At 52.0% G+C, this 18,530-nt stretch overlaps 1 protein-coding gene across 5 annotated transcripts in view; it reads right to left on the bottom strand.

The window, feature by feature from the left end:
- The window catches only part of myo1b (myosin IB), a 436,008-nt gene that overhangs the window by 236,623 nt on the left and 180,855 nt on the right, over positions 1-18,530 (bottom strand). For all 5 annotated transcript variants that reach the window (XM_072478525.1, XM_072478546.1, XM_072478553.1 and 2 more), the window contains one exon: positions 2,975-3,079. In XM_072478525.1, coding sequence (XP_072334626.1) covers positions 2,975-3,079 — 105 coding nt within the window. The remainder of the gene's footprint in view (positions 1-2,974; positions 3,080-18,530) is intronic.

Raw genomic sequence — 18,530 nt, 5'->3', positions numbered from 1 at the left:
CAGCAGCTTCTGGAACATATCTGCCACATACGCGGTAGCATCCGGCCCCTTGGCCCCCTCCGGAAGGCAAACGATTCTTAAATTCTGCCGGCGAGACCTGTTCTCCAGGTCCTCCAGCTTTTCCAGGAGCATTTTTTGTTGGTCTCTCAATCTTCGAATCTCCATGTCCTCCACCATTTGAAAGTCCGCCTGCTCCTCCACAGTCTTCTCCAGCTCCTGGATCTTCTCAGCCTGGGCATCCAGCCTTTTCTCCATTCGGTCAAACAATTTCTGGAGCGGTTCCAAATGATCACTTTTCAGTGCTAGGAAGTTCTCCTGTATAACCTGCAACAGGTGCTCCATTGGCGGCTGAGCTGGCGGTGCCCGGGTCTGGACATCGGCCATATTGGTTTCCCTCACAGCCTCCCCGTTGCCCTTGCTTGTCCACTTCTTCAGCTGTTTGCGATCCTATTTCTTAGTTCCATTACACCTCTGTATGGATTCAGTGCCTGGGTGCTATTGCTTTCCAATCCAGCGCTTAAAAGCGCAAAAAAGTTGGGGGAAAAAGTCCAAAGGTCCGACCGGAGCGGGAGCCACCAAGTGTGCGACTTTACTCCCTCATAGCCGCCACCGGAAGTCCGTGCATTGCTACTCCTTGACCCAAAGTGTTTTGTTCAGTAATAACCAGGTGACATGGGAGAAATGCTTAAACATTAATGTTTATTACACTTCACAATGCGGTGGTGCTCTAAATCAGCATTCCCACTCCGGGCATTCTAGAGATGGGTCCTCTACAGTTCAAAATTGTTAAAACTGGCATCCTATATAATGCTCAGCCTTTGACATATATTGTAAAGCATATCTTGTAGGGTGTGTGAAATAATGTTGCCACATTATAATAATCGTGCGACGTCACCCCAAGGCCAGCGCGCCGATTCTCTGCCGCTGATTCTCGCGGGCCTGCGGGATTGCCGCCACGCCGGTCAGGGGCCGTTGAAAGCACCCCCCCCCCCCCCCCGGCGATTCTCCGGGCCTCTACGGGCTGAGTACCCGCCGAGTTTGGCTGAGTCCCGCTGGCGTGGGTTACTCTGGTCCCACTCGGCGGGACCTCGGAGTTCTGGCTGCGGGGGCTGTCCTGGTGAGGGGGGCGGGGGGATCCGACCCCGGGGAGGGCCTCCACGATGGCTTGGTCCGCGATCAGGGCCCACCGATCGGCGGGCAGACTAGTTCCGTGGGGGCCTATGTTCCTCCCCGCCGGGCCCCTGTAGGGCTCCGCCATGTTGCCCGGGGGCCGGCACGGAGACGGGAATCCACGCACATGCGCGGACTCGTACCGGCCGTAGCACGCATGCGTGGACTCGCGCCGGCTGGAGCAGCGGCGATCACTCCGGCTCCGACCTAGCCCCCTAGGAAGGTGTGAATACCTGACAATCGAGGACCATTGATACCAGAGTGGTTCTCGCCGCTTTCCACGCCGGCATCAGAACTTGGCCGCTGGATTGGAGAATCCCGGTTAGTATTCCTATCTGCCTGGACAAGAGGTGACCTGCAGGTATCAGGCACTAACAGGGAATAAATATGGATGTACTGGACTGAGAGTCAATAACAAGGGGACATAAATTTAAGGTGAAAGGTGGAAGATATAGGAGGGATATCAGAGGTAGGTTCTTTACCCAGAGAGTAGTGGGGGCATGGAATGCACTGCCTGTGGAAGTAGTTGAGTCGGGAACATTAGGGACCTTCAAGCAGCTATTGGATAGGTACATGGATTAAGGTAAAATGATATAGTGTAGATTTATTTGTTCTCAAGGGCAGCACGGTAGCATTGTGGATAGCACAATTGCTTCACAGCTCCAGGGTCCCAGGTTCGATTCCGGCTTGGGTCACTGTCTGTGCGGAGTCTGCACGTCCTCCCCGTGTCTGCGTGGGTTCCCTCCGGGTGCTCCGGTTTCCTCCCACAGTCCAAAGATGTGCGGGTTAGGTGAATTGGCCAATGATAAATTGCCCTTAATGTCCAAATTGCCCTTGGTGTTGGGTGGAGGTGTTGAGTTTGGGTAGGGTGCTCTTTCCAAGAGCCGGTGCAGACTCAAAGGGCCGAGTGGCCTCCTTCTGCACTGTAAATTCAATGATAATCTATGATTAATCTAGGACAAAGGTTCGGCACAACATCGTGGGCCGAAGGGCCTGTTCTGTGCTGTATTTTCTATGTTCTATGTTCTATGTTCTATACCAGTGTACTGCAGAATATCAGATTGCATGTTCACTGCAGTGAAGGCAGGTTGCTAATGCGGTTTGGGGAGGTAAGCATAACCAAACAGAATGCAGAAAATACTAAATACATTCATGTGAATGTGTGTGCATGTACACACAAATAGATGCACTTGCATATATTTTAAGCTTTTTTGATACTTCAATGAGTAAATGCATCATCCAATGTATTGAGCCATATAGCCCTATAATTTAATCTAATGTTTATGCAAATTCAACTGATCATAGCAAGGGCAACAGTTGGTGTCTACAATTTGTCTCAGTTTTCTAGGGCTGTGGGTGGTTCGTAGGGGAAGAACTTTTTTTTGAAGTTATAGTTATGATCCTCCAGATTATTATCCAGTGAACCTTGCTTCCCAATTGATCACTTCCCTTGCATGTGATTCAATGTGGTGAACCACCTCCAGACCACAAACGACCCTAATTAGTATGCAGGACTCTTTCATAATCATTACAGACCATGGATGAGCCAGAGTAATCTCAGGGAAGATGTCTCCAGCACCACATAATGGTGACTGGGTTCTCATGAATGGACTTCAGCTTTAGTCCAATAACAATCCAGAGCCTTTCCAGTGTATTAACCTCAACAAGATCAATCATACATGCACTACCTTAAAAGAAAGGAACTGAATGTTAAAACAAATTTGGGCTTTAACAATTGAATTGCTTTAGTTAACACACAAACAGCACTACCTTTTAATTAGCAAGGTGACGTACTAAAACTTACCCTCAAGCACAGGGTTTGACTGCAGCAGCTGCTCCTTAACTTGATTGACCTCCGCTCCCTTGCCACAAACAGCAGCAACATAGGACATAACTAATTTACTGGCCTCTGGAAGGATAGAATACATGGAAAGGTATTGTTAGTAAAGTTACAATTGTTTTCCCCCCTAAATTCAGTCAATCCAATACATCTAACTTATATTCAAAATAATAGGAAAATACAAAGAAAAATCCTTCATACCTGAAACACCAGGAATATAATTGCTAATAATCAGCCATCTGACCAACTGGAAAGTTTGCACAGCCATTTTAGTGCAGAATATTAGACATGGTATCCAGTGTAACCTAACACATGGAATGCAGCAGATCCCGCACCTGCTCTGAGATATCCTGGGCAGGATTCTCTGAGCCCACGCCGGGCCGGAGGCGAATCGCACGACTCCGGTCCGCCGATTCTCCGGTGAGCGGAGAATCGGCGCCACTGCCGCTGCTGCGGACGGCTCGGCGCCGGTCGGGGGCCGCACTATGCAACACCCCCCCCCCCCCCTCCCGCCCCAGCGATTCTCAGTCTTGGATGGGCCGAGCGGCCGCAAAACAAAATCCAAGTCCCACCGGCGCCGTCCACGTGTGGTCTTACCAGCGGGACCTCGGCGTGCATCCTTTCAGGTGCGGTCTGGTGGGGAGGGGGTCCCGACCCCAGGGGGGGCCTCCGCTGTGGCCTGGCCCGCGGTCGGGGCCTACCGATCGGCGGGCTGGGGGCCTCTTTGCTCCGCGGCGGCCACTGGAGGTCTACGCCATGTTGCTTCAGGCCGGCGCGGAGAAGGACGCCACCGCGCATGCGCGCAATCACGCCACTTGCGGTGCGCATTTGCGCCGGTCATAGCACGCATGCGCAGACCTGCGGTGCCCATTTGAGGCCAGTATCGGCAGCTGGAGTGGCGTAGGTTGCTCCAGTGCCGTGCAGGCCTCCTGTAGGGCTCGGAATAGCTGCTCCTGGGGGCCTGTTGATGCCGTTGGAAAACGCAATGCTGTTTACGACGGCGTCAACACTTAGCCTCAGGATCAGAGAATCCGGCCCCCTATTCTTTTAAGTGGGCCATTGTTTTTGGGGATGTGGGTGTCACTGGCAGGGTCAGAATTTATTGCTCATCCTAATTGCCCAGTTCAGAGGGGATTTAAGAGTCAACCACATTGATCTGGAGTCACATGTAGGCCAGACCTGATAAGGATGATGATTTCCTCCCAATGGAGGAACCCTAAGGGCTTTTACGACAATTGGTAATGGTTTCATGGTCATCATTAGATTTTCAATTCCAGATTTTTATTGAATTCCAGTTTTACTATCTGTCATGGTGAGGTTCGAACCAACGTCCCCAGAGCATTGTCCTGGGACTCTGGATTAAGAGCCCAGTGATAATACCACTACACCACCACCTTCCTTCAAACAAAGATTTGTGGGCGTGATTCTCGACAGGCCGGAGAATCGCCGCAACCGCGCCACGCCGCCCCGGCGCCGGCGTGCGATTCTCCGAGGTGCGGAGAAGCGGCGCCATTTGCGCTGGACCGTTTGGCGCGGCGCCGGTCGCGGGCCGCTGTATGCGGCCGGGCTGCCGATTATCCAGCCCGGCTGAGTCGAGTGGCCGAGCGGAAAAAGCAGAGTCCCGCCGGCGCCGGCCACACCTGGTCGCTGCCGGCGGGAACTCTGCGTGAAGGGTTGGAGGGAGCCTCCGATGGGGTCTGGCCCGCGATTGGGGCCCACTGATTGGCGGGACGGCCTCTTCCCCCCCCCCGGGCCTACTTTGTTGTGCGTCCGGCCCCAGAACCACCGCGCCATGTTGCATCGGGGCCGGAGCGTTCAGTAAGGCCACCGCGCATGCGCGGGTTGGCGTGTCACCACTGCGCGTGCGCGGGTTGGCACCGCCCCCAGTGCGTGCCAGGAAGTGAGGCTGGAGCGGCGTGAAACGCTCCAGCGCCGTGCTGGCCCCCTGGACACACTGTCCCGCGATCGGAGAATCACGCCTTATATTAATAATGGGCTTAAATATCTGTCTGAGGCAACCTGCATGGATTCCTGAAAAATGGCCTGACCCTTTGCAGGCTAGATATTTTTTCAGGCTTCCTTTGGACACAGGACATTGGTCCCTGAAATTGGGCTGGTCATAAAATGAGGTCCAATTTCAAACTCATTGTAGGCTCAAAGTTATCAGCCACATTCTGTAGGCGCAAACAGATGGAACAATCGTTTGGACAAGATACTTTAATGTGGCCAGAATAAGTGCGCCAGAGTGAGCAAATGTCTTCAAAGAATACATAATAAAATTGGTGGTAGCGGCAAGTGTGATCATTTTCTCTTTACACAACAGTTCCTAATTTATTTGAACTATTTTCCTGAAATTTGTAAATTGCTTTTAGCTCCATTGCAATGTGACCTGGTGTCATCTCTCCTCGTTACATTTGTAGTCAAGGATAGAAGGTGATTAGCAGAGCTGTGACTCTGCCCTGATGTACATCAGCCTCCTGCAGTGGGAATGAGGGCGGAACTCTGACATTGCTCAAAAGTCCTTTGTCTGACATTGCTGGTGGCAATGCTGGTATAGGAAAATTCAGCCATTTTTCTTTTCAGTTTGAATGAGAACAATTGTTACCAGCCACAGCAGACACTTGCTTCAGCTTGTTTAGAAGTTCCAAAACATTAATTTTCTCAGCAACTAGACGAGACATACAAGATGCTGTAATGAGCATGAAAAAGGAAAGCAAAACTTTATTTTACCAATTAAGTGGCAATTTAGCACGGCCAATCCACCTAGCCTGCACATCTTTGGGTTGTGGGGGCGAAACCCACGCAAACACGGGGAGAATGTGAAAGTGAAAATCGCTTATTGTCACAAGTGGGCTTCAAATGAAGTTACTGTGAAAAGCCCCTAGTCGCCACATTCCGGCGCCTGTTCAGGGAGGCTGGTACGGGAATTGAACCGTGCTGCTGGCCTGCCTTGGTCTGCTTTCAAAGCCAGCGATTTAGCCCAATGTGCTAAACCAGCCCCAAACGTCTCCTGACTGCAACTCCGGCAGGTCTGACATTCCACACGGACATTGACCCAGGGCCGGGATTGAACCTGGGACCTCGGCGCCATGAGCCGGCAGTGCTAACCCACTGCACCACCGTGCCGCCCCGCAAAAGATATTTTTAAGGAAAAGCTATGTGCTAAAATGAGAAAAGGCTTCAGCAATGTGTAACATTTCTGTGACAGTTAACATTGATTGAAGTCCAATATTCCAATGAATGTTTATATTTCAAAGGTCCACCCTGATCTGTGCACATGAGAAACAATTCGAAATCAACTGACAAAGCAAAACTTCAGGATTGGTTTCAATGATAACTATAAGATAACTGTTAAAATGCAAGATTATGAGCTCTATCGATTTTCAGTGCCTTTTTAATTTCAGTCACTAAATGGAAATGCTCCAAATCTGAATTGAAGCAAAATGCATTTGAATTGTACATTCAGGGCAGCACGGTGGCACAGTGGGTTAGCACTGCTGCCTCACGGCACCGAGGTCCCAGGTTCGATCCCGGCTCTGGGTCACTGTCCATGTGGAGTTTGCACATTCTCCCCGTGTCTGTGTGGGTTTCACCCCCACAACCCAAAAGATGTGCAGGGTAGGTGGATTGGCCACGCTAAATTGCCCCTTCATTGGTAAAAAAAATGCATTGGGCACTCTAAATTTTAAAAAAAAGAATTGTACATTCAGAGGACAGCACGGTGGCGCAGTGGTTCGCACTGCTGCCTCACGGCGCCGAGGTCCCAGGTTCGATTCCGGCCCTGGGTAATTGTCTGTGTGGAGTTTGCACATTCTCCCTGTGTTTGCATGGGTTTCGCCCCCACAACCCAAAGATGTGCAGGGAAGGTGGAATGGTCATGCTAAATTGCCCCAAAAAGGAAATGTACATTCAGCATTTGAAAAAGATAGCAAGGTTAGCATTTGGGTGTGACCACCTGTAATCATTCAGAGGAACGGTCACACATTTACACTAATTTATCTTTCTCTGATAGGATATGCACAGCACGTCAACTTTCATTTCCTATCTGTTTCATGCACCTCTTACCCCATGTGCTATATATATTTCAAACTCAAAAAACGATATTAAATTAGTTGCATCAGAAGCAGAGCTCAGTCATCCTCAAACAAGCCAGTCACATATATATGTTTAGTACGATACGCAATAGTCCAGAATAATGCATTTTAAAATTGAATCCAGTTTGCTGTGTTGACTGGGGTAAAGTTCGTAAAGTGGCAGTATTTAAGCAATATTACAAAAAAATGACCAGTGAGATCTCACTTTCAAAGGTGTCATTTAGCGTCCACCAACTCCCTTTAGTAGCATTATTGCAAGCAATCATCAGTTAATCGACGTGTATATTCAAATGAGAGCTTCCACTGAGCAATACATCAAAATGATGACAGTCCTCTCACCTGTAACCACCCCAACTATCTAACAACTCACATAGAATCTGCTCTTCAAAGGGGTTTCATTTCAAATAAGAGAAAGGAAGACGCTTAGAGAGTATTCCTAAAATTTTTAGGCCTCCATTCTGAGTGCCTGTTTTTACATGTGGCATATAGAATACGGACTGGGAGAAGTCTTTTGCTATGCCAAGATTCATCAGTGATTCTGTTCAAAAGTTACTGAAAGAAGTCACGGTACAGGACTATTTTTTGTGAAAAAACATACATAAGTTTGTAAGATATGGGAGCAGAATTAGACCAATCCGCCCAACTAGTCTGCTCCGCCATTCTATCTTGGCTGATATGTTCCTCATCTGCTATCTACAATGTTACAGACCAAGAGCTGGATTGTGAAATCAGCCAGAGCATCTCCTCCCTAGAACACATGACCTAGGAGCAGGTGTAGGCAAGTTAGCTTCCCCAGCCTAACACCCTCAATGATCATGGCTGATCCCATCGTGGCCTCGAAATCACCGTCCTGCCCATTCTCCATAACCCTTCAACCCATGACCAATTAAAAATCTGTCTAATTCCTCCATAAATTTACTCACTGTCCCTGCAAACACCACACTCTGGGGGTAGCAAATTCCACAGATTCACAACCCTTTGGGAGAAGTAGTTTTTTCTCAAATGTGTTTTAAATTTGATACCTCTTATTCTAATGTGACCTCTCATTTTAGAATGCCTCACAAGAGGAAGCATCAGCTCCACATCTACTTTATCCATACCTTTTAGCATCTTGTATACCTCAATGAGATCTCCCTTCATTCTTCTAAACTCTAGAGAGTATTGATGTGTTGGGTGTCCTTGATCACATACATAACTATTTAAACATACTTGAACTGTGGGTAAATACGATACTAGCTTTAACTAAAGACCTTTGCCTTGTCCTAACCAGTTGATGCACTCAGCACATGGTGAATGTCTGTGTTGCAGGCTGTGAGCTCTGTGCTCCTAGCTAGCTGCTACTTGAATGAGCGGGAACTCTGATGCCTCCTGTCCTTATAGTGCGTGTGCTCTCACTGGTGATTGGCTGCGGTGTTGTGTATGTTGATTGGTCCCACTGTGTGTCCATCAGTGTGTGTCTGCACCATGATATACTGGTGTATATTATGACAAGTATCGGCCTAAACTGTTCAATCTCTCTTACGACAAACCCCTCATCTCTGGAATCAATCTAGTGAACCTCCAATGCCACTACATCTTTCCACAAATAAGGGGACCAAAACTGTCCACAATGCTCCAGGTGTGGTCTCACCAATGTCGTGTACAGTTGCAACAACACTTCCTTCCTTTATACTCAATTCCTTTTGCTATAAATGCCAACATTCCATTTGCTCTCCTTATTATCTGCTGCACCTGCATGCTCGTTTTCTGTGACTCATGCACGAGGACATCCAGATCCCTCTGCATCGAATCACCCCAAAGTTTCTCCCCATTTAGATAATAAGTTGCCTTCCCATTTTTTTCACCAAAATGCATGACCTCACACTTATCCCCATTAATCTCCATCTGCCACCCTCCTAACCTATCTATATCCATTTGTAAGGTTCTTATTTCCTCATTACAACTTGCTATTCCATCTATTTTTGTGTCATTTGTGAATTTGGCTGTAGAATCTTCTATCTCTGTATCCAAGTCATTAATATAGATTGTAAATAGCTGAGGCCCCAAGGACCAAACCCTATGGCACTCCACTAATTACATCTTGCCATCCAGAAAAATACCCATTTATCCCGACTCTCTGTCTCCTGTCCGTCAGCCAGTCTTCTATCCAAGCTAATAAATTACCTCTAATCCCATGTGATCTCATCTTGTGAATTAACTTTCTGTGCGGCACCTTATCAAACGCCTTCTGAAAGTCCAGATATACTGGGCGCGATTCTCCACTCCCGCGACTAAGTGCCCACGTCGTCATGAACGCCGTCAAGGTTCACGGCGGCGCGAAACGGCCCCGATCCCGACTGATTCAGGGCCCGAAAATGGGCTAGGATCGGGGCCGCGAGAAACTCGGGGGGACGTGTCGCGAAAGCCGCATCGTCACCGCGCGACGCCCGAATGACGCGGCGCTGCGTCATAAATGGCACGATCCGCGCACAGAGGACCCGGAGGAGAAGAGAGAGGAAGAAATGGCTGAGCCCCGATGAGCCGCACCGAGGTTCTGTGACACGGACCTGGACACCTTGCTGGATGAGGTCGAGCACAGAAGGGACACCCTCTGCCCAAGACGTGGGCATTGCCAGCCATCCAGCACGGTGAGGCGCGGTTGGCACCGCTGTGAGTGCTGTGGGGCAGACCCCCTGGACGGGGAGCAGTGTCGGAAGAAACTGCACGACCTCACTCGGGCTGCGAGGGTACGTGCCATGAGGGTGTCCCCAGGCCCGCCCCCCCTGGCACGAGGCGGGGTGAAGTGGGGTGGTGGGGGGTTGGGGGGGGGTCAGGGGGGGTTGGGGCATCAGGGGCGGTGGTGGGGGGCCAGGGGGTTTGGGGGGGGCTGGGGCATCAGGGGTGGTTTGATGGGGTCAGGGTGCCCAACGATATACTCGACCCACATGAGCCCCGGGACCCCCCCCCCCCGGAGCGATGCCATGGCGTGCTGTCTCCTGAACCAGCAAAAAATGTAGTTTATATCTGCACGCCCTGATGATATCCGCCTAATTGTGATGCTTTATCCAACATCCCCCCCCCCCCCAGGACAAGACAGTTCACAACAAGCGTGAGCGTACGAGAACCGGAGGGGGTTCTCTTGTGCTGCACCCCCTAAACATTCACGAGCAGAGGGCCCTGGAGATCGCTGGGGGATCCGCCACCCGGGAGGTCGCGACATGCCAGGTCGGAGGCGCAGAAGCAAGTGAGACAGCCCTGCATGTCCTCACCCCCCCACCCCCCCCAACCCGTCATCGTCTCCCTCACACATTGCCCACTGCAGACTCAATCCCCTCCCCCCTCACACTCGTGCCACTGCACCCTTGCTCCCCTCCCCCCCCTCACACTGTACACCCACCACCAACATACACCCAGGCCACCGTGTCTAACGAACCCAGAATCTTTATGTTCCCCAGGGCCAGCCGCCGAACGTCCAAGGACGTCTCGGCCAAGAGACAGCGGAACATCGCCAACGTCAAGCGCACCCAGGGACGCACGCCAGAGGTTGGCAGTCGGTCGGACAGGAGGGCAAACCTCTCAGTATGGGACGCAGGACCGGGCCGAATCTCACCAAGCCGTGGCCCGGTCCCAGCAAGCGATGGCACAGTCCCAGCAGTCAGTCGCGGAGAGCATTGACCGCCTGGCGCACGTGATGGATGGCGTGGCACACTCACAGGTTGAGATCGCACAGTCCTTGGCAGGAATGTCGCACACCCTGGGCTCCGTCTCGGCGAATATTCTGACCGTGGTCGATCCCGCTGCAGGCCTCCAGGACTGGCAGCGCCAGGTGTCGGTGGTGCGACCTGGGGGCCCGTCCCATTAGCTCCATCAAGGGACGTCTCGGAACACCCGGCCTCCCCCCGTTCCGTCCCTGGCGCATCTGGTGGGCAGTGGGCAGGTCAGGGTGGCACAACGGCATCCAGCACGCCCAGCGAGCAGCCTGGCCCATCGAAGCCGGGCCGCCCCAGGGAACACGTGCCGACGGGGAGCCATGTCGAAGGGCGTGATTCTCAGCAGTCCGCCTCCACTCCTGCTGTACCATCTGGGAACACACCTAGGCGTAGTGGTAGGGCCCGTAAGGCAAAGAAGTTAGGCACGTAAGAAGTTGGCACGGGTGCAGGGCACAGTTTAGTTGTAGGGGGTAGGGCACCTATGTTAATCACACAAATAAACTCACTGTTGAATTTGACTTGTAAGACTCTGTGCTATGTCCGGTGCCAGGGGGCTCATGAGGGTGCCCGAGTGGCGTAGTGGTATACGAGCAGTTCAAGGTCTGTTCCGGGTGTGCTGACCCTTTCCCCCCTGCCTCCCATGATCGGACACCGTTGTCCTCGGCACACCGACGCCAGCCACCCCACACGGGCATGAGGTGAAATATCCGTCATGAAGGCTGTGACCACCGGAGTGCATGGTTCAGCTATAGCCACGAGTCAGACCTCGGCTGGCGAATCCGAGCACACAGCTCATCGCAGAGCGGGCCGTCATCATTCAACATGGCACTGATCACACCCGCTTACCCAATCATCACTGTTGTGCAATCCCGTAGTGCCGCAATGGTAAGGTGATGTGGAATTGGTGCCGTGAACGCAGTGCGCGTGTGCGGGGTGGGTTGCTGTGTGGTGCCCGTGTGCAGGAGTGACGGTGCAAGTGGCAGTGTTCAGCGAATCCCACCCCCACAGTGCGTGAGCCGTGCGGCCACCAACGCGTCGCGTGCGCGCTGTCTGCGACGGTGCCGTCGTGCAGCCTCCTGGATGTAACCAGCACCAGGGCAGTGTCTGTGTCCTGCGCCCCTCCCTCCACCCTGATGCGCGCCATCATCTTCCGCATCCTCCTCTTCCCCATCCCCCTCGTTTGCGTTAGCTCCGGTGCCGTCGGGTCCTCCCTCCGACTCCTCCACCAGGTCATCTCCCCTCTGCATGGCCATGTTGTGCATCGCACAGCAGACCACAACCATGCGACCGACCCTGTCGGGCCGGTACTGCAGGGCCCCTCCGGAGCGGTCCAGGCATCTGAATCGCATCTACAGCAGGCCGAAGCACCGCTCCACCACAATCCTGGTTGCTGCATGGGCCTCGTTGTATAGGCTCTCTGCGTTGGTCTGAGGCCTCCGTATTGGCGTCATCAGCCATGACCTCAACGGATAGCCCCTGTCGCCCAGCAACCAGCCGTTCAGCCGGGGGGGGGCATCCTTCGAACATTGCGGGGATGAATGACTGTGCCAGAATGTAGGTGGCATGCACACTCCCGGGGAACCTTGCACACACGTGCATGATCTTCATGTGGGGGTCGCACACCCCCTGACTGTTCATGGAGTATGCGCCCTTTCTGTTCATGAACACTTCCCTGTTGTCTGCAGGCGGGCGCATGGGGACGTGCACACCATCGATGACACCCTGGACCATCGGTATCCCGGCCACCTTGGCGAATCCACGTGCCCGTGCTTCCTGCTGTGCTCGGTCCTCGGGGAATTTTATGTACCTGTCCGCGATGGCGTACAAGGCATCGGTGATGGCCCTGATGCACCTGTGGACCGATGCCTGTGATATCCCAGAGAGGTCCCCACTCGGTGCCTGGAAGGAACCCGTTGCATAGAAGTTTAGGGCCACCGTCACCTTGACAGAGACTGGTATCGCGTTTCCTCCTTCCATTCCACGTGGTGCGAGGTGCGCCACGAGCTGGCTTATATGTGCGACTGTCTCCCTGCTGAACCGTAGTCTCCTCCTGCATGTGATGTCCGGTAGGGCCTCGAACGACATCTGTCACGGTACACCCTCGGCCTTGCTGGCCGCCTGTGGCGCCCTGGCACCACCATCAGTGGATCCTCCTGTTCCTCCTCCTCCTGCTCCCCCCCAAGCAGTTCCTCTGCATTCCTCGCCGTCAAGGGGTCAATGTTCCCCTCGGCATCCCCTTGTACATTCGGGTCCTGAGCGTCTGCGGCCTGCGTGTCGATGACAGGCCACTCCGCGGCCATCCCCTCTGCTGCACCGGCAACTGCTGCATCTGCAGCCACTGTGGGCAGTCTGACTCTACGCTGCCGCATGGCAAACTCCAGAGCTGCGGCTCCAACCACGGCAGTGAACATCGCTGTCTGGTTGGCATACATGGTGACCTGCAGGAGGGTGGTGGGGGGCAGAGAAACGACATGTTACACGGAGGTTCTTCCACACCTTGTCAGCCGGGTTGCATGGGATCCCTGTGTGCCCCGGTGGGATGGTCGCGCTGCAGATACGCAGCCAGCCTAATACCTGGTCACTGTCTGCGTCCAACGGTCAGTTCACACCATACTCCTCGCCAGTGTGCCAGTCGCCTGTGCCCATCAGCCACACGGCAACCTGCGGCCGTGTCCTCGTCACCGTCCTGCCATATCAGGGCGGCTGACATGTTGCATCCGCGGATGGACGATACCATCCACACTCTCCCTCACCCCTCCTCCCACCTGTACACTCCCTCATCCCCCCTCCCACCTGCACACTCTCCCTCATCCCCCCTCCCACCTGCACGCCGCTTCCTCACCCCCCCCTCCCACCTGCACACTCTCCCTCATCCCCCCTCCCACCTGCACACTCTCCCTCATTCCCCCTCCCACCTGCACACTCTCCCTCATCCCCCCTCCCGCCTGCACACTCTCCCTTATTCCCCCTCCCACCTGCACACTCTCCCTCATCCCCCCTCCCACCTGCACACTCTCCCTCATCCCCCCTCCCACCTGCACACTCTCCCTCATCCCCCCTCCCACTTGCACACTCTCCCTCATCCCCCCTCCCACCTGCACACTCTCCCTCATCCCCCCTCCCACCTGCACACTCTCCCTCATCCCCCCTCCCACTTGCACACTCTCCCTCATCCCCCCTCCCACTTGCACACTCTCCCTCACCCCCCTCCCACCTGCACACTCTCCCTCATCCTCCCTCCCTTAGCATGTTCAATTCACCTAGCCTGCACATCTTTATGTTGTGGGGGCGAAACCCACGCAAACACGGTGAGAATGTGCAAACTCCACACGGACAGTGACCCAGAGCCAGATTCGAACCTTGGACCTAGGAGTCATGAGACTGCAGTGCTAACCACTGTGCCACCATGCTGCCCCCAGTTTTTGTCTTTATAATGTCCTTGACCTCCTTGTTTAGCCATGGGTGTTTTTTAACCACTCTTCCCATTTTTCTTCCTCACGGGGATATATTTTAGTTGTGAGGAATTGAGTATCTCCTTAAACAATTGCCACTGCTCATCAGCTGTCCCACCTTTTAGCCTCCCTGCCCAGTCTATACGGGTCAAATCTGTCCTCAAGACGATGTAATTTCCTTTGTTTAATTCCAGAACACGAGTGTGGGACTCCACTTTCTCAACCCCAAACTAAATCTTGGATTTCACTATACTATAGTCACTGCTCCTTCATGGATCTTTAACTATGAGGTAATTAATTAATCCCTCCTCATTACAGAATACCAAATCTAGAGTAGCCTCCTCCCTGTTTGGTTCCCCAACGTACTGTTCCAGGAAACAAGCTCTAATACATTCAATGAACTCTGCCTCCAGGCTACCTTTGCCAATTTGATTCCTCCAGTCTATGCGCATATTAAAATCACCTCTTATTATTGTTGTACCCTTCTTGCAAGTCCCCAATATTTCCTGGTTTATATGTCAATTCAAATATTATAATACATGTTTGCTGCTGCATGTTTCTGGTTCTGTGTAATGATCTCATTTCAAAATAAATTCAACTATTATCCTGAAAGAAACAGTTGGATAATGTGTTATTTACTGCCCTCTGGACTATATGGGAGAGATTGTGGGAGCACACGTGGACTCTGGTGCTTCGCACATAAGTAAAGGTCATTGTTAATCGACTGGCATTCTATCCTTGATGTCACACACAATAGTTCAATTTTGGTTCCTGGGAAGCACAGGACTGCTAATGGAAAAATGCTTTTTTCCCAAGAACACAAGTATTGGGAAGAAGTTCAAAATGCAACAATTAGATTCCTCCATAATTCTGTACAAAATTGTAACGATCACTTAACACATTTGTTTTGACTTTGACTCAAAAGTGGCAATAGTGATTGAACATTGGCTAGGTAACTCTCCTCCTGTTGATAATTTCAATGAAAAACTCCAATGAAAAACTCATTCAAGAGTGCAAATCCTTATCTTGCCACCCAGGTGTGTGGCTGCACAGATTTACTTAAATGTTCTGACTCCTAAAACACTCATAGCTACATGCTATTTTGGTGATGATCATGTATATTTACACCATAGATTAATTAATTGAGAATATATAGCTTGTTAGTATTCTAACAAGTGTCTTCTATGTCTGGCTGGTGGGAAAATATTTCTGGGAACACTTCACAAAGGCCAGCTGTAGTTCCCAAAAGGAAATGACTCATCTCCTTACTGAGTGCATGTCGACAAAAATAATATGATTATTTATGCAGACCTATCAAGCTAGCCCGACTGCATAAGAACTTGTAGTGGATGCCAAGTACCCCATGGTGACAGAAATTTCTAATATTGTTCACCTGGGTGAATAGTGCCTATGCATGTTGTGCACATTATTTCCAGTTTCCCAAGCTCCGTCTACCAGATCAGCAGTTCAGCTATGTCTTGGAGATGGGTGCATTGGGCCTGATGTTTGCTCAGAGAAATTCCCACCACACCCCCAGGACTTCCCATACACATCATGCCAACGCATGCTTCCAACCTTTCCCCATAGCGCTTTATAACCCCTGATGCCAACTTCAGGCTGGATTTCATCCTTGGGGAGGAGGGGAAGTGAGGCAATCGTGAAAATTCCCCAGCTCATGCCAACTGCCGAAGAAAGTGCCCAAAGGGAAAGGATTGTCATTGTGTGGGGGTGACAAAGTGAGGGTTCCAGCCATGCCAGCTGACCCAGGAAAACATTCGGAGGAAGCCATAGGGGCTACTGGATGGAGAGGCCACTGTTTATAAAAGACCCACCTCGGTGTTGTGGGACTTCGTGCCAGTTATAATAAGAGAAAGGGCCTCTAACCCTCACTCCCCCACGCCCCATCCATGCCACTTCATGCCCCCCCCCCCCATCCCTCTATATTCCCTCATGACCCCTATGACGAGGTATGCTCTCACCCACTCCCTAGAGTTCCTTATGCCCCCCACCCATGCCAGGCTATGGCACTTTAATGCGTATCCATGCAATCTACACGGTGTAGAAGTAATTACCCACTGTAATGATAATAGGTTGTGTAAAAACACTTTTAAAAAAACTAATTAATTGATAACTTCCCACTTTGGTAAAAAAACATCTATTTCCTACAGCCCAATAGAAGTGTCATCATCCAGAAACTTTTAAGTATAAATAATAGAAACTGCATGCACTTGAAACTCCACATCATTGAAACTTCTTAACCTTGTATAAACAAACATTTTTTTTTTTTTTAAATTAATTTAGTTTACCCAATTATTCTTTTTCCAATTAAGGGCCAATTTAGCGTGTTCAATCCACCTACCTTGCACATCTTTGGGTTGTGGGGGCGAAACCCACGCAAACACGGGGAGAATGTGCAAATTCCACACGGACAGTGACCCAGAGCTGGGATCGAACCTGGTGCCTCAGCGCCGTGAGGCAGCAGGGCTAACCCACTGCGTCACCATGCTGCCCTGTATAAACAAACATTATGAAATTGGCCGAATAGGGCTTCCGGTTGCGGCGATGCAGAGCTAAGCCGCACATTTCGGCAGCTCCCGCGATAACAGACTTTTGGGCTCTCCGGAGGAGCCCCAACGGAAATTTTTTGATTGAATACCGTGTGGGAAGGTGAAGTAAGGTCCCCCCTTACGTCGTATGGCGGGGATTGGCGGTGGAGCGACGGAGAAAGAGGCTTTGGAGCAGCGGCAAAAACAAAGGGGAAAAACTAAGATGGCGGAGGACGGAGATCGAGCAGCATGGGGACCGGACAAGTAGGAGTTCCTCATGCGCTGCGTGGAAGAGCTTAAAAAGGAGGTGCTGGCGCCAATGCTGTTGGCGATCGAGGGCCCAGAAGGCCCAGGCGGTGGAGCTCCGTGAGGTGAGGGATAAAACTAATGAGAATGAGGACGAGATCCTGGGCCTGGCGGTAAAGATGGAGGCGCACGAGGCGGTGCACAAGAGGTGGGCCGAGAGACTCGAGGTCCTGGAGAACAGGTCGAGGAGGAAGAATCTCCAGATTTTGGGTCTCCCCGAAGGAGTGGAGGGGGCTGATGCCGGGGCGTATGTGAGCACGATGCTCCATTCGCTGATGGGTACGGAGGTCTCTCCGAGCCCCCTGGAGCTAGAAGGGGCTCACCGGGTCCTGGTGAGGAGACCCAAGGCTGGCGAGCCGCCAAGGGCGATAGTGGCGAGATTCCATCACTTCGCGGACAAAGAGAGTGTCCTGAGATGGGCCAAGAAGGTGCGGAGCAGTAGATGGGAGAATGCGGTGATCCGAGTCTACCAGGACTGGAGTGCGGAGGTGGCAAAGAGGAGAGCTGGCTTCAACCGGGCCAAGGCGGTGCTGCATAAAAAAAAGAGTGAGATTCGGAATGCTGCAGCCTGCGCGACTGTGGGTCACTTATCAGGACCGACACCACTATTTTGAAACGCCAGAAGAGGCTTGGACCTTTATCCAAACGGAAAAATTGGACTCGAACTGAGGGGCTGTGGTTGTGGGGGAGATGTTGATTGTATACAGGGTTGTAAATATGGGTAAAGAATGTTTCACGGGTGGGATGATGGATGGGGATGGGGGAAAGAGTTATTTTCTCTTTGGATGAGATAGGGGGGAATGTGGGCGTCGGTGCTGGAGGGAGGTGAGACTCGGGAATCCGGCTGATCACTTGGGGGGGGGGGGGTGGCCCCCCAATCCGGCTGATCACTTGGAATGCTGCGAGAGGCCTAAATGGGCCGGTTAAGAGGGCCCGAGTGTTCGCGCACTTAAAGGGACTGAAGGCAGACGTGGTCATGCTTCAGGAGACACATCTGAAGGTGGCAGATCAGGTCAGGTTAAGGAAGGGATGGGTAGGACAGGTGTTCCATTCGGGGCTGGATGCGAAGAATAGAGGGGTGGCAATACTGGTGGGGAAGCGGGTGTCGTTTGAGGCCAAAAACATAGTAGCGGACAATGGAGGCCGATACGTGATGGTGAGCGGTAGGTTGCAGGGGACGGAGGTGGTATTGGTAAATGTATACGCCCCGAACTGGGACGATGCTGGATTCATGAAACGGATGTTGGGGCGTATTCTGGACTTGGAGGTAGGGAGCTTGATAATTGGTGGGGATTTCAACACGGTGTTGGACCCAGCATTAGATCGTTCCAGATCTAGGACGGGGAAAAGGCCGGCAGCGGCCAAGGTGCTCAGGGGGTTTATGGATCAGATGGGGGGAGTAGATCCGTGGAGATTTGCCAGGCCTTTGGCCA

Source organism: Scyliorhinus torazame, chromosome 2 (assembly GCF_047496885.1).
Source record: "Scyliorhinus torazame isolate Kashiwa2021f chromosome 2, sScyTor2.1, whole genome shotgun sequence".
Taxonomy (NCBI): domain Eukaryota; kingdom Metazoa; phylum Chordata; class Chondrichthyes; order Carcharhiniformes; family Scyliorhinidae; genus Scyliorhinus; species Scyliorhinus torazame.
This window is presented reverse-complemented; position numbering and strand designations above follow the sequence as displayed.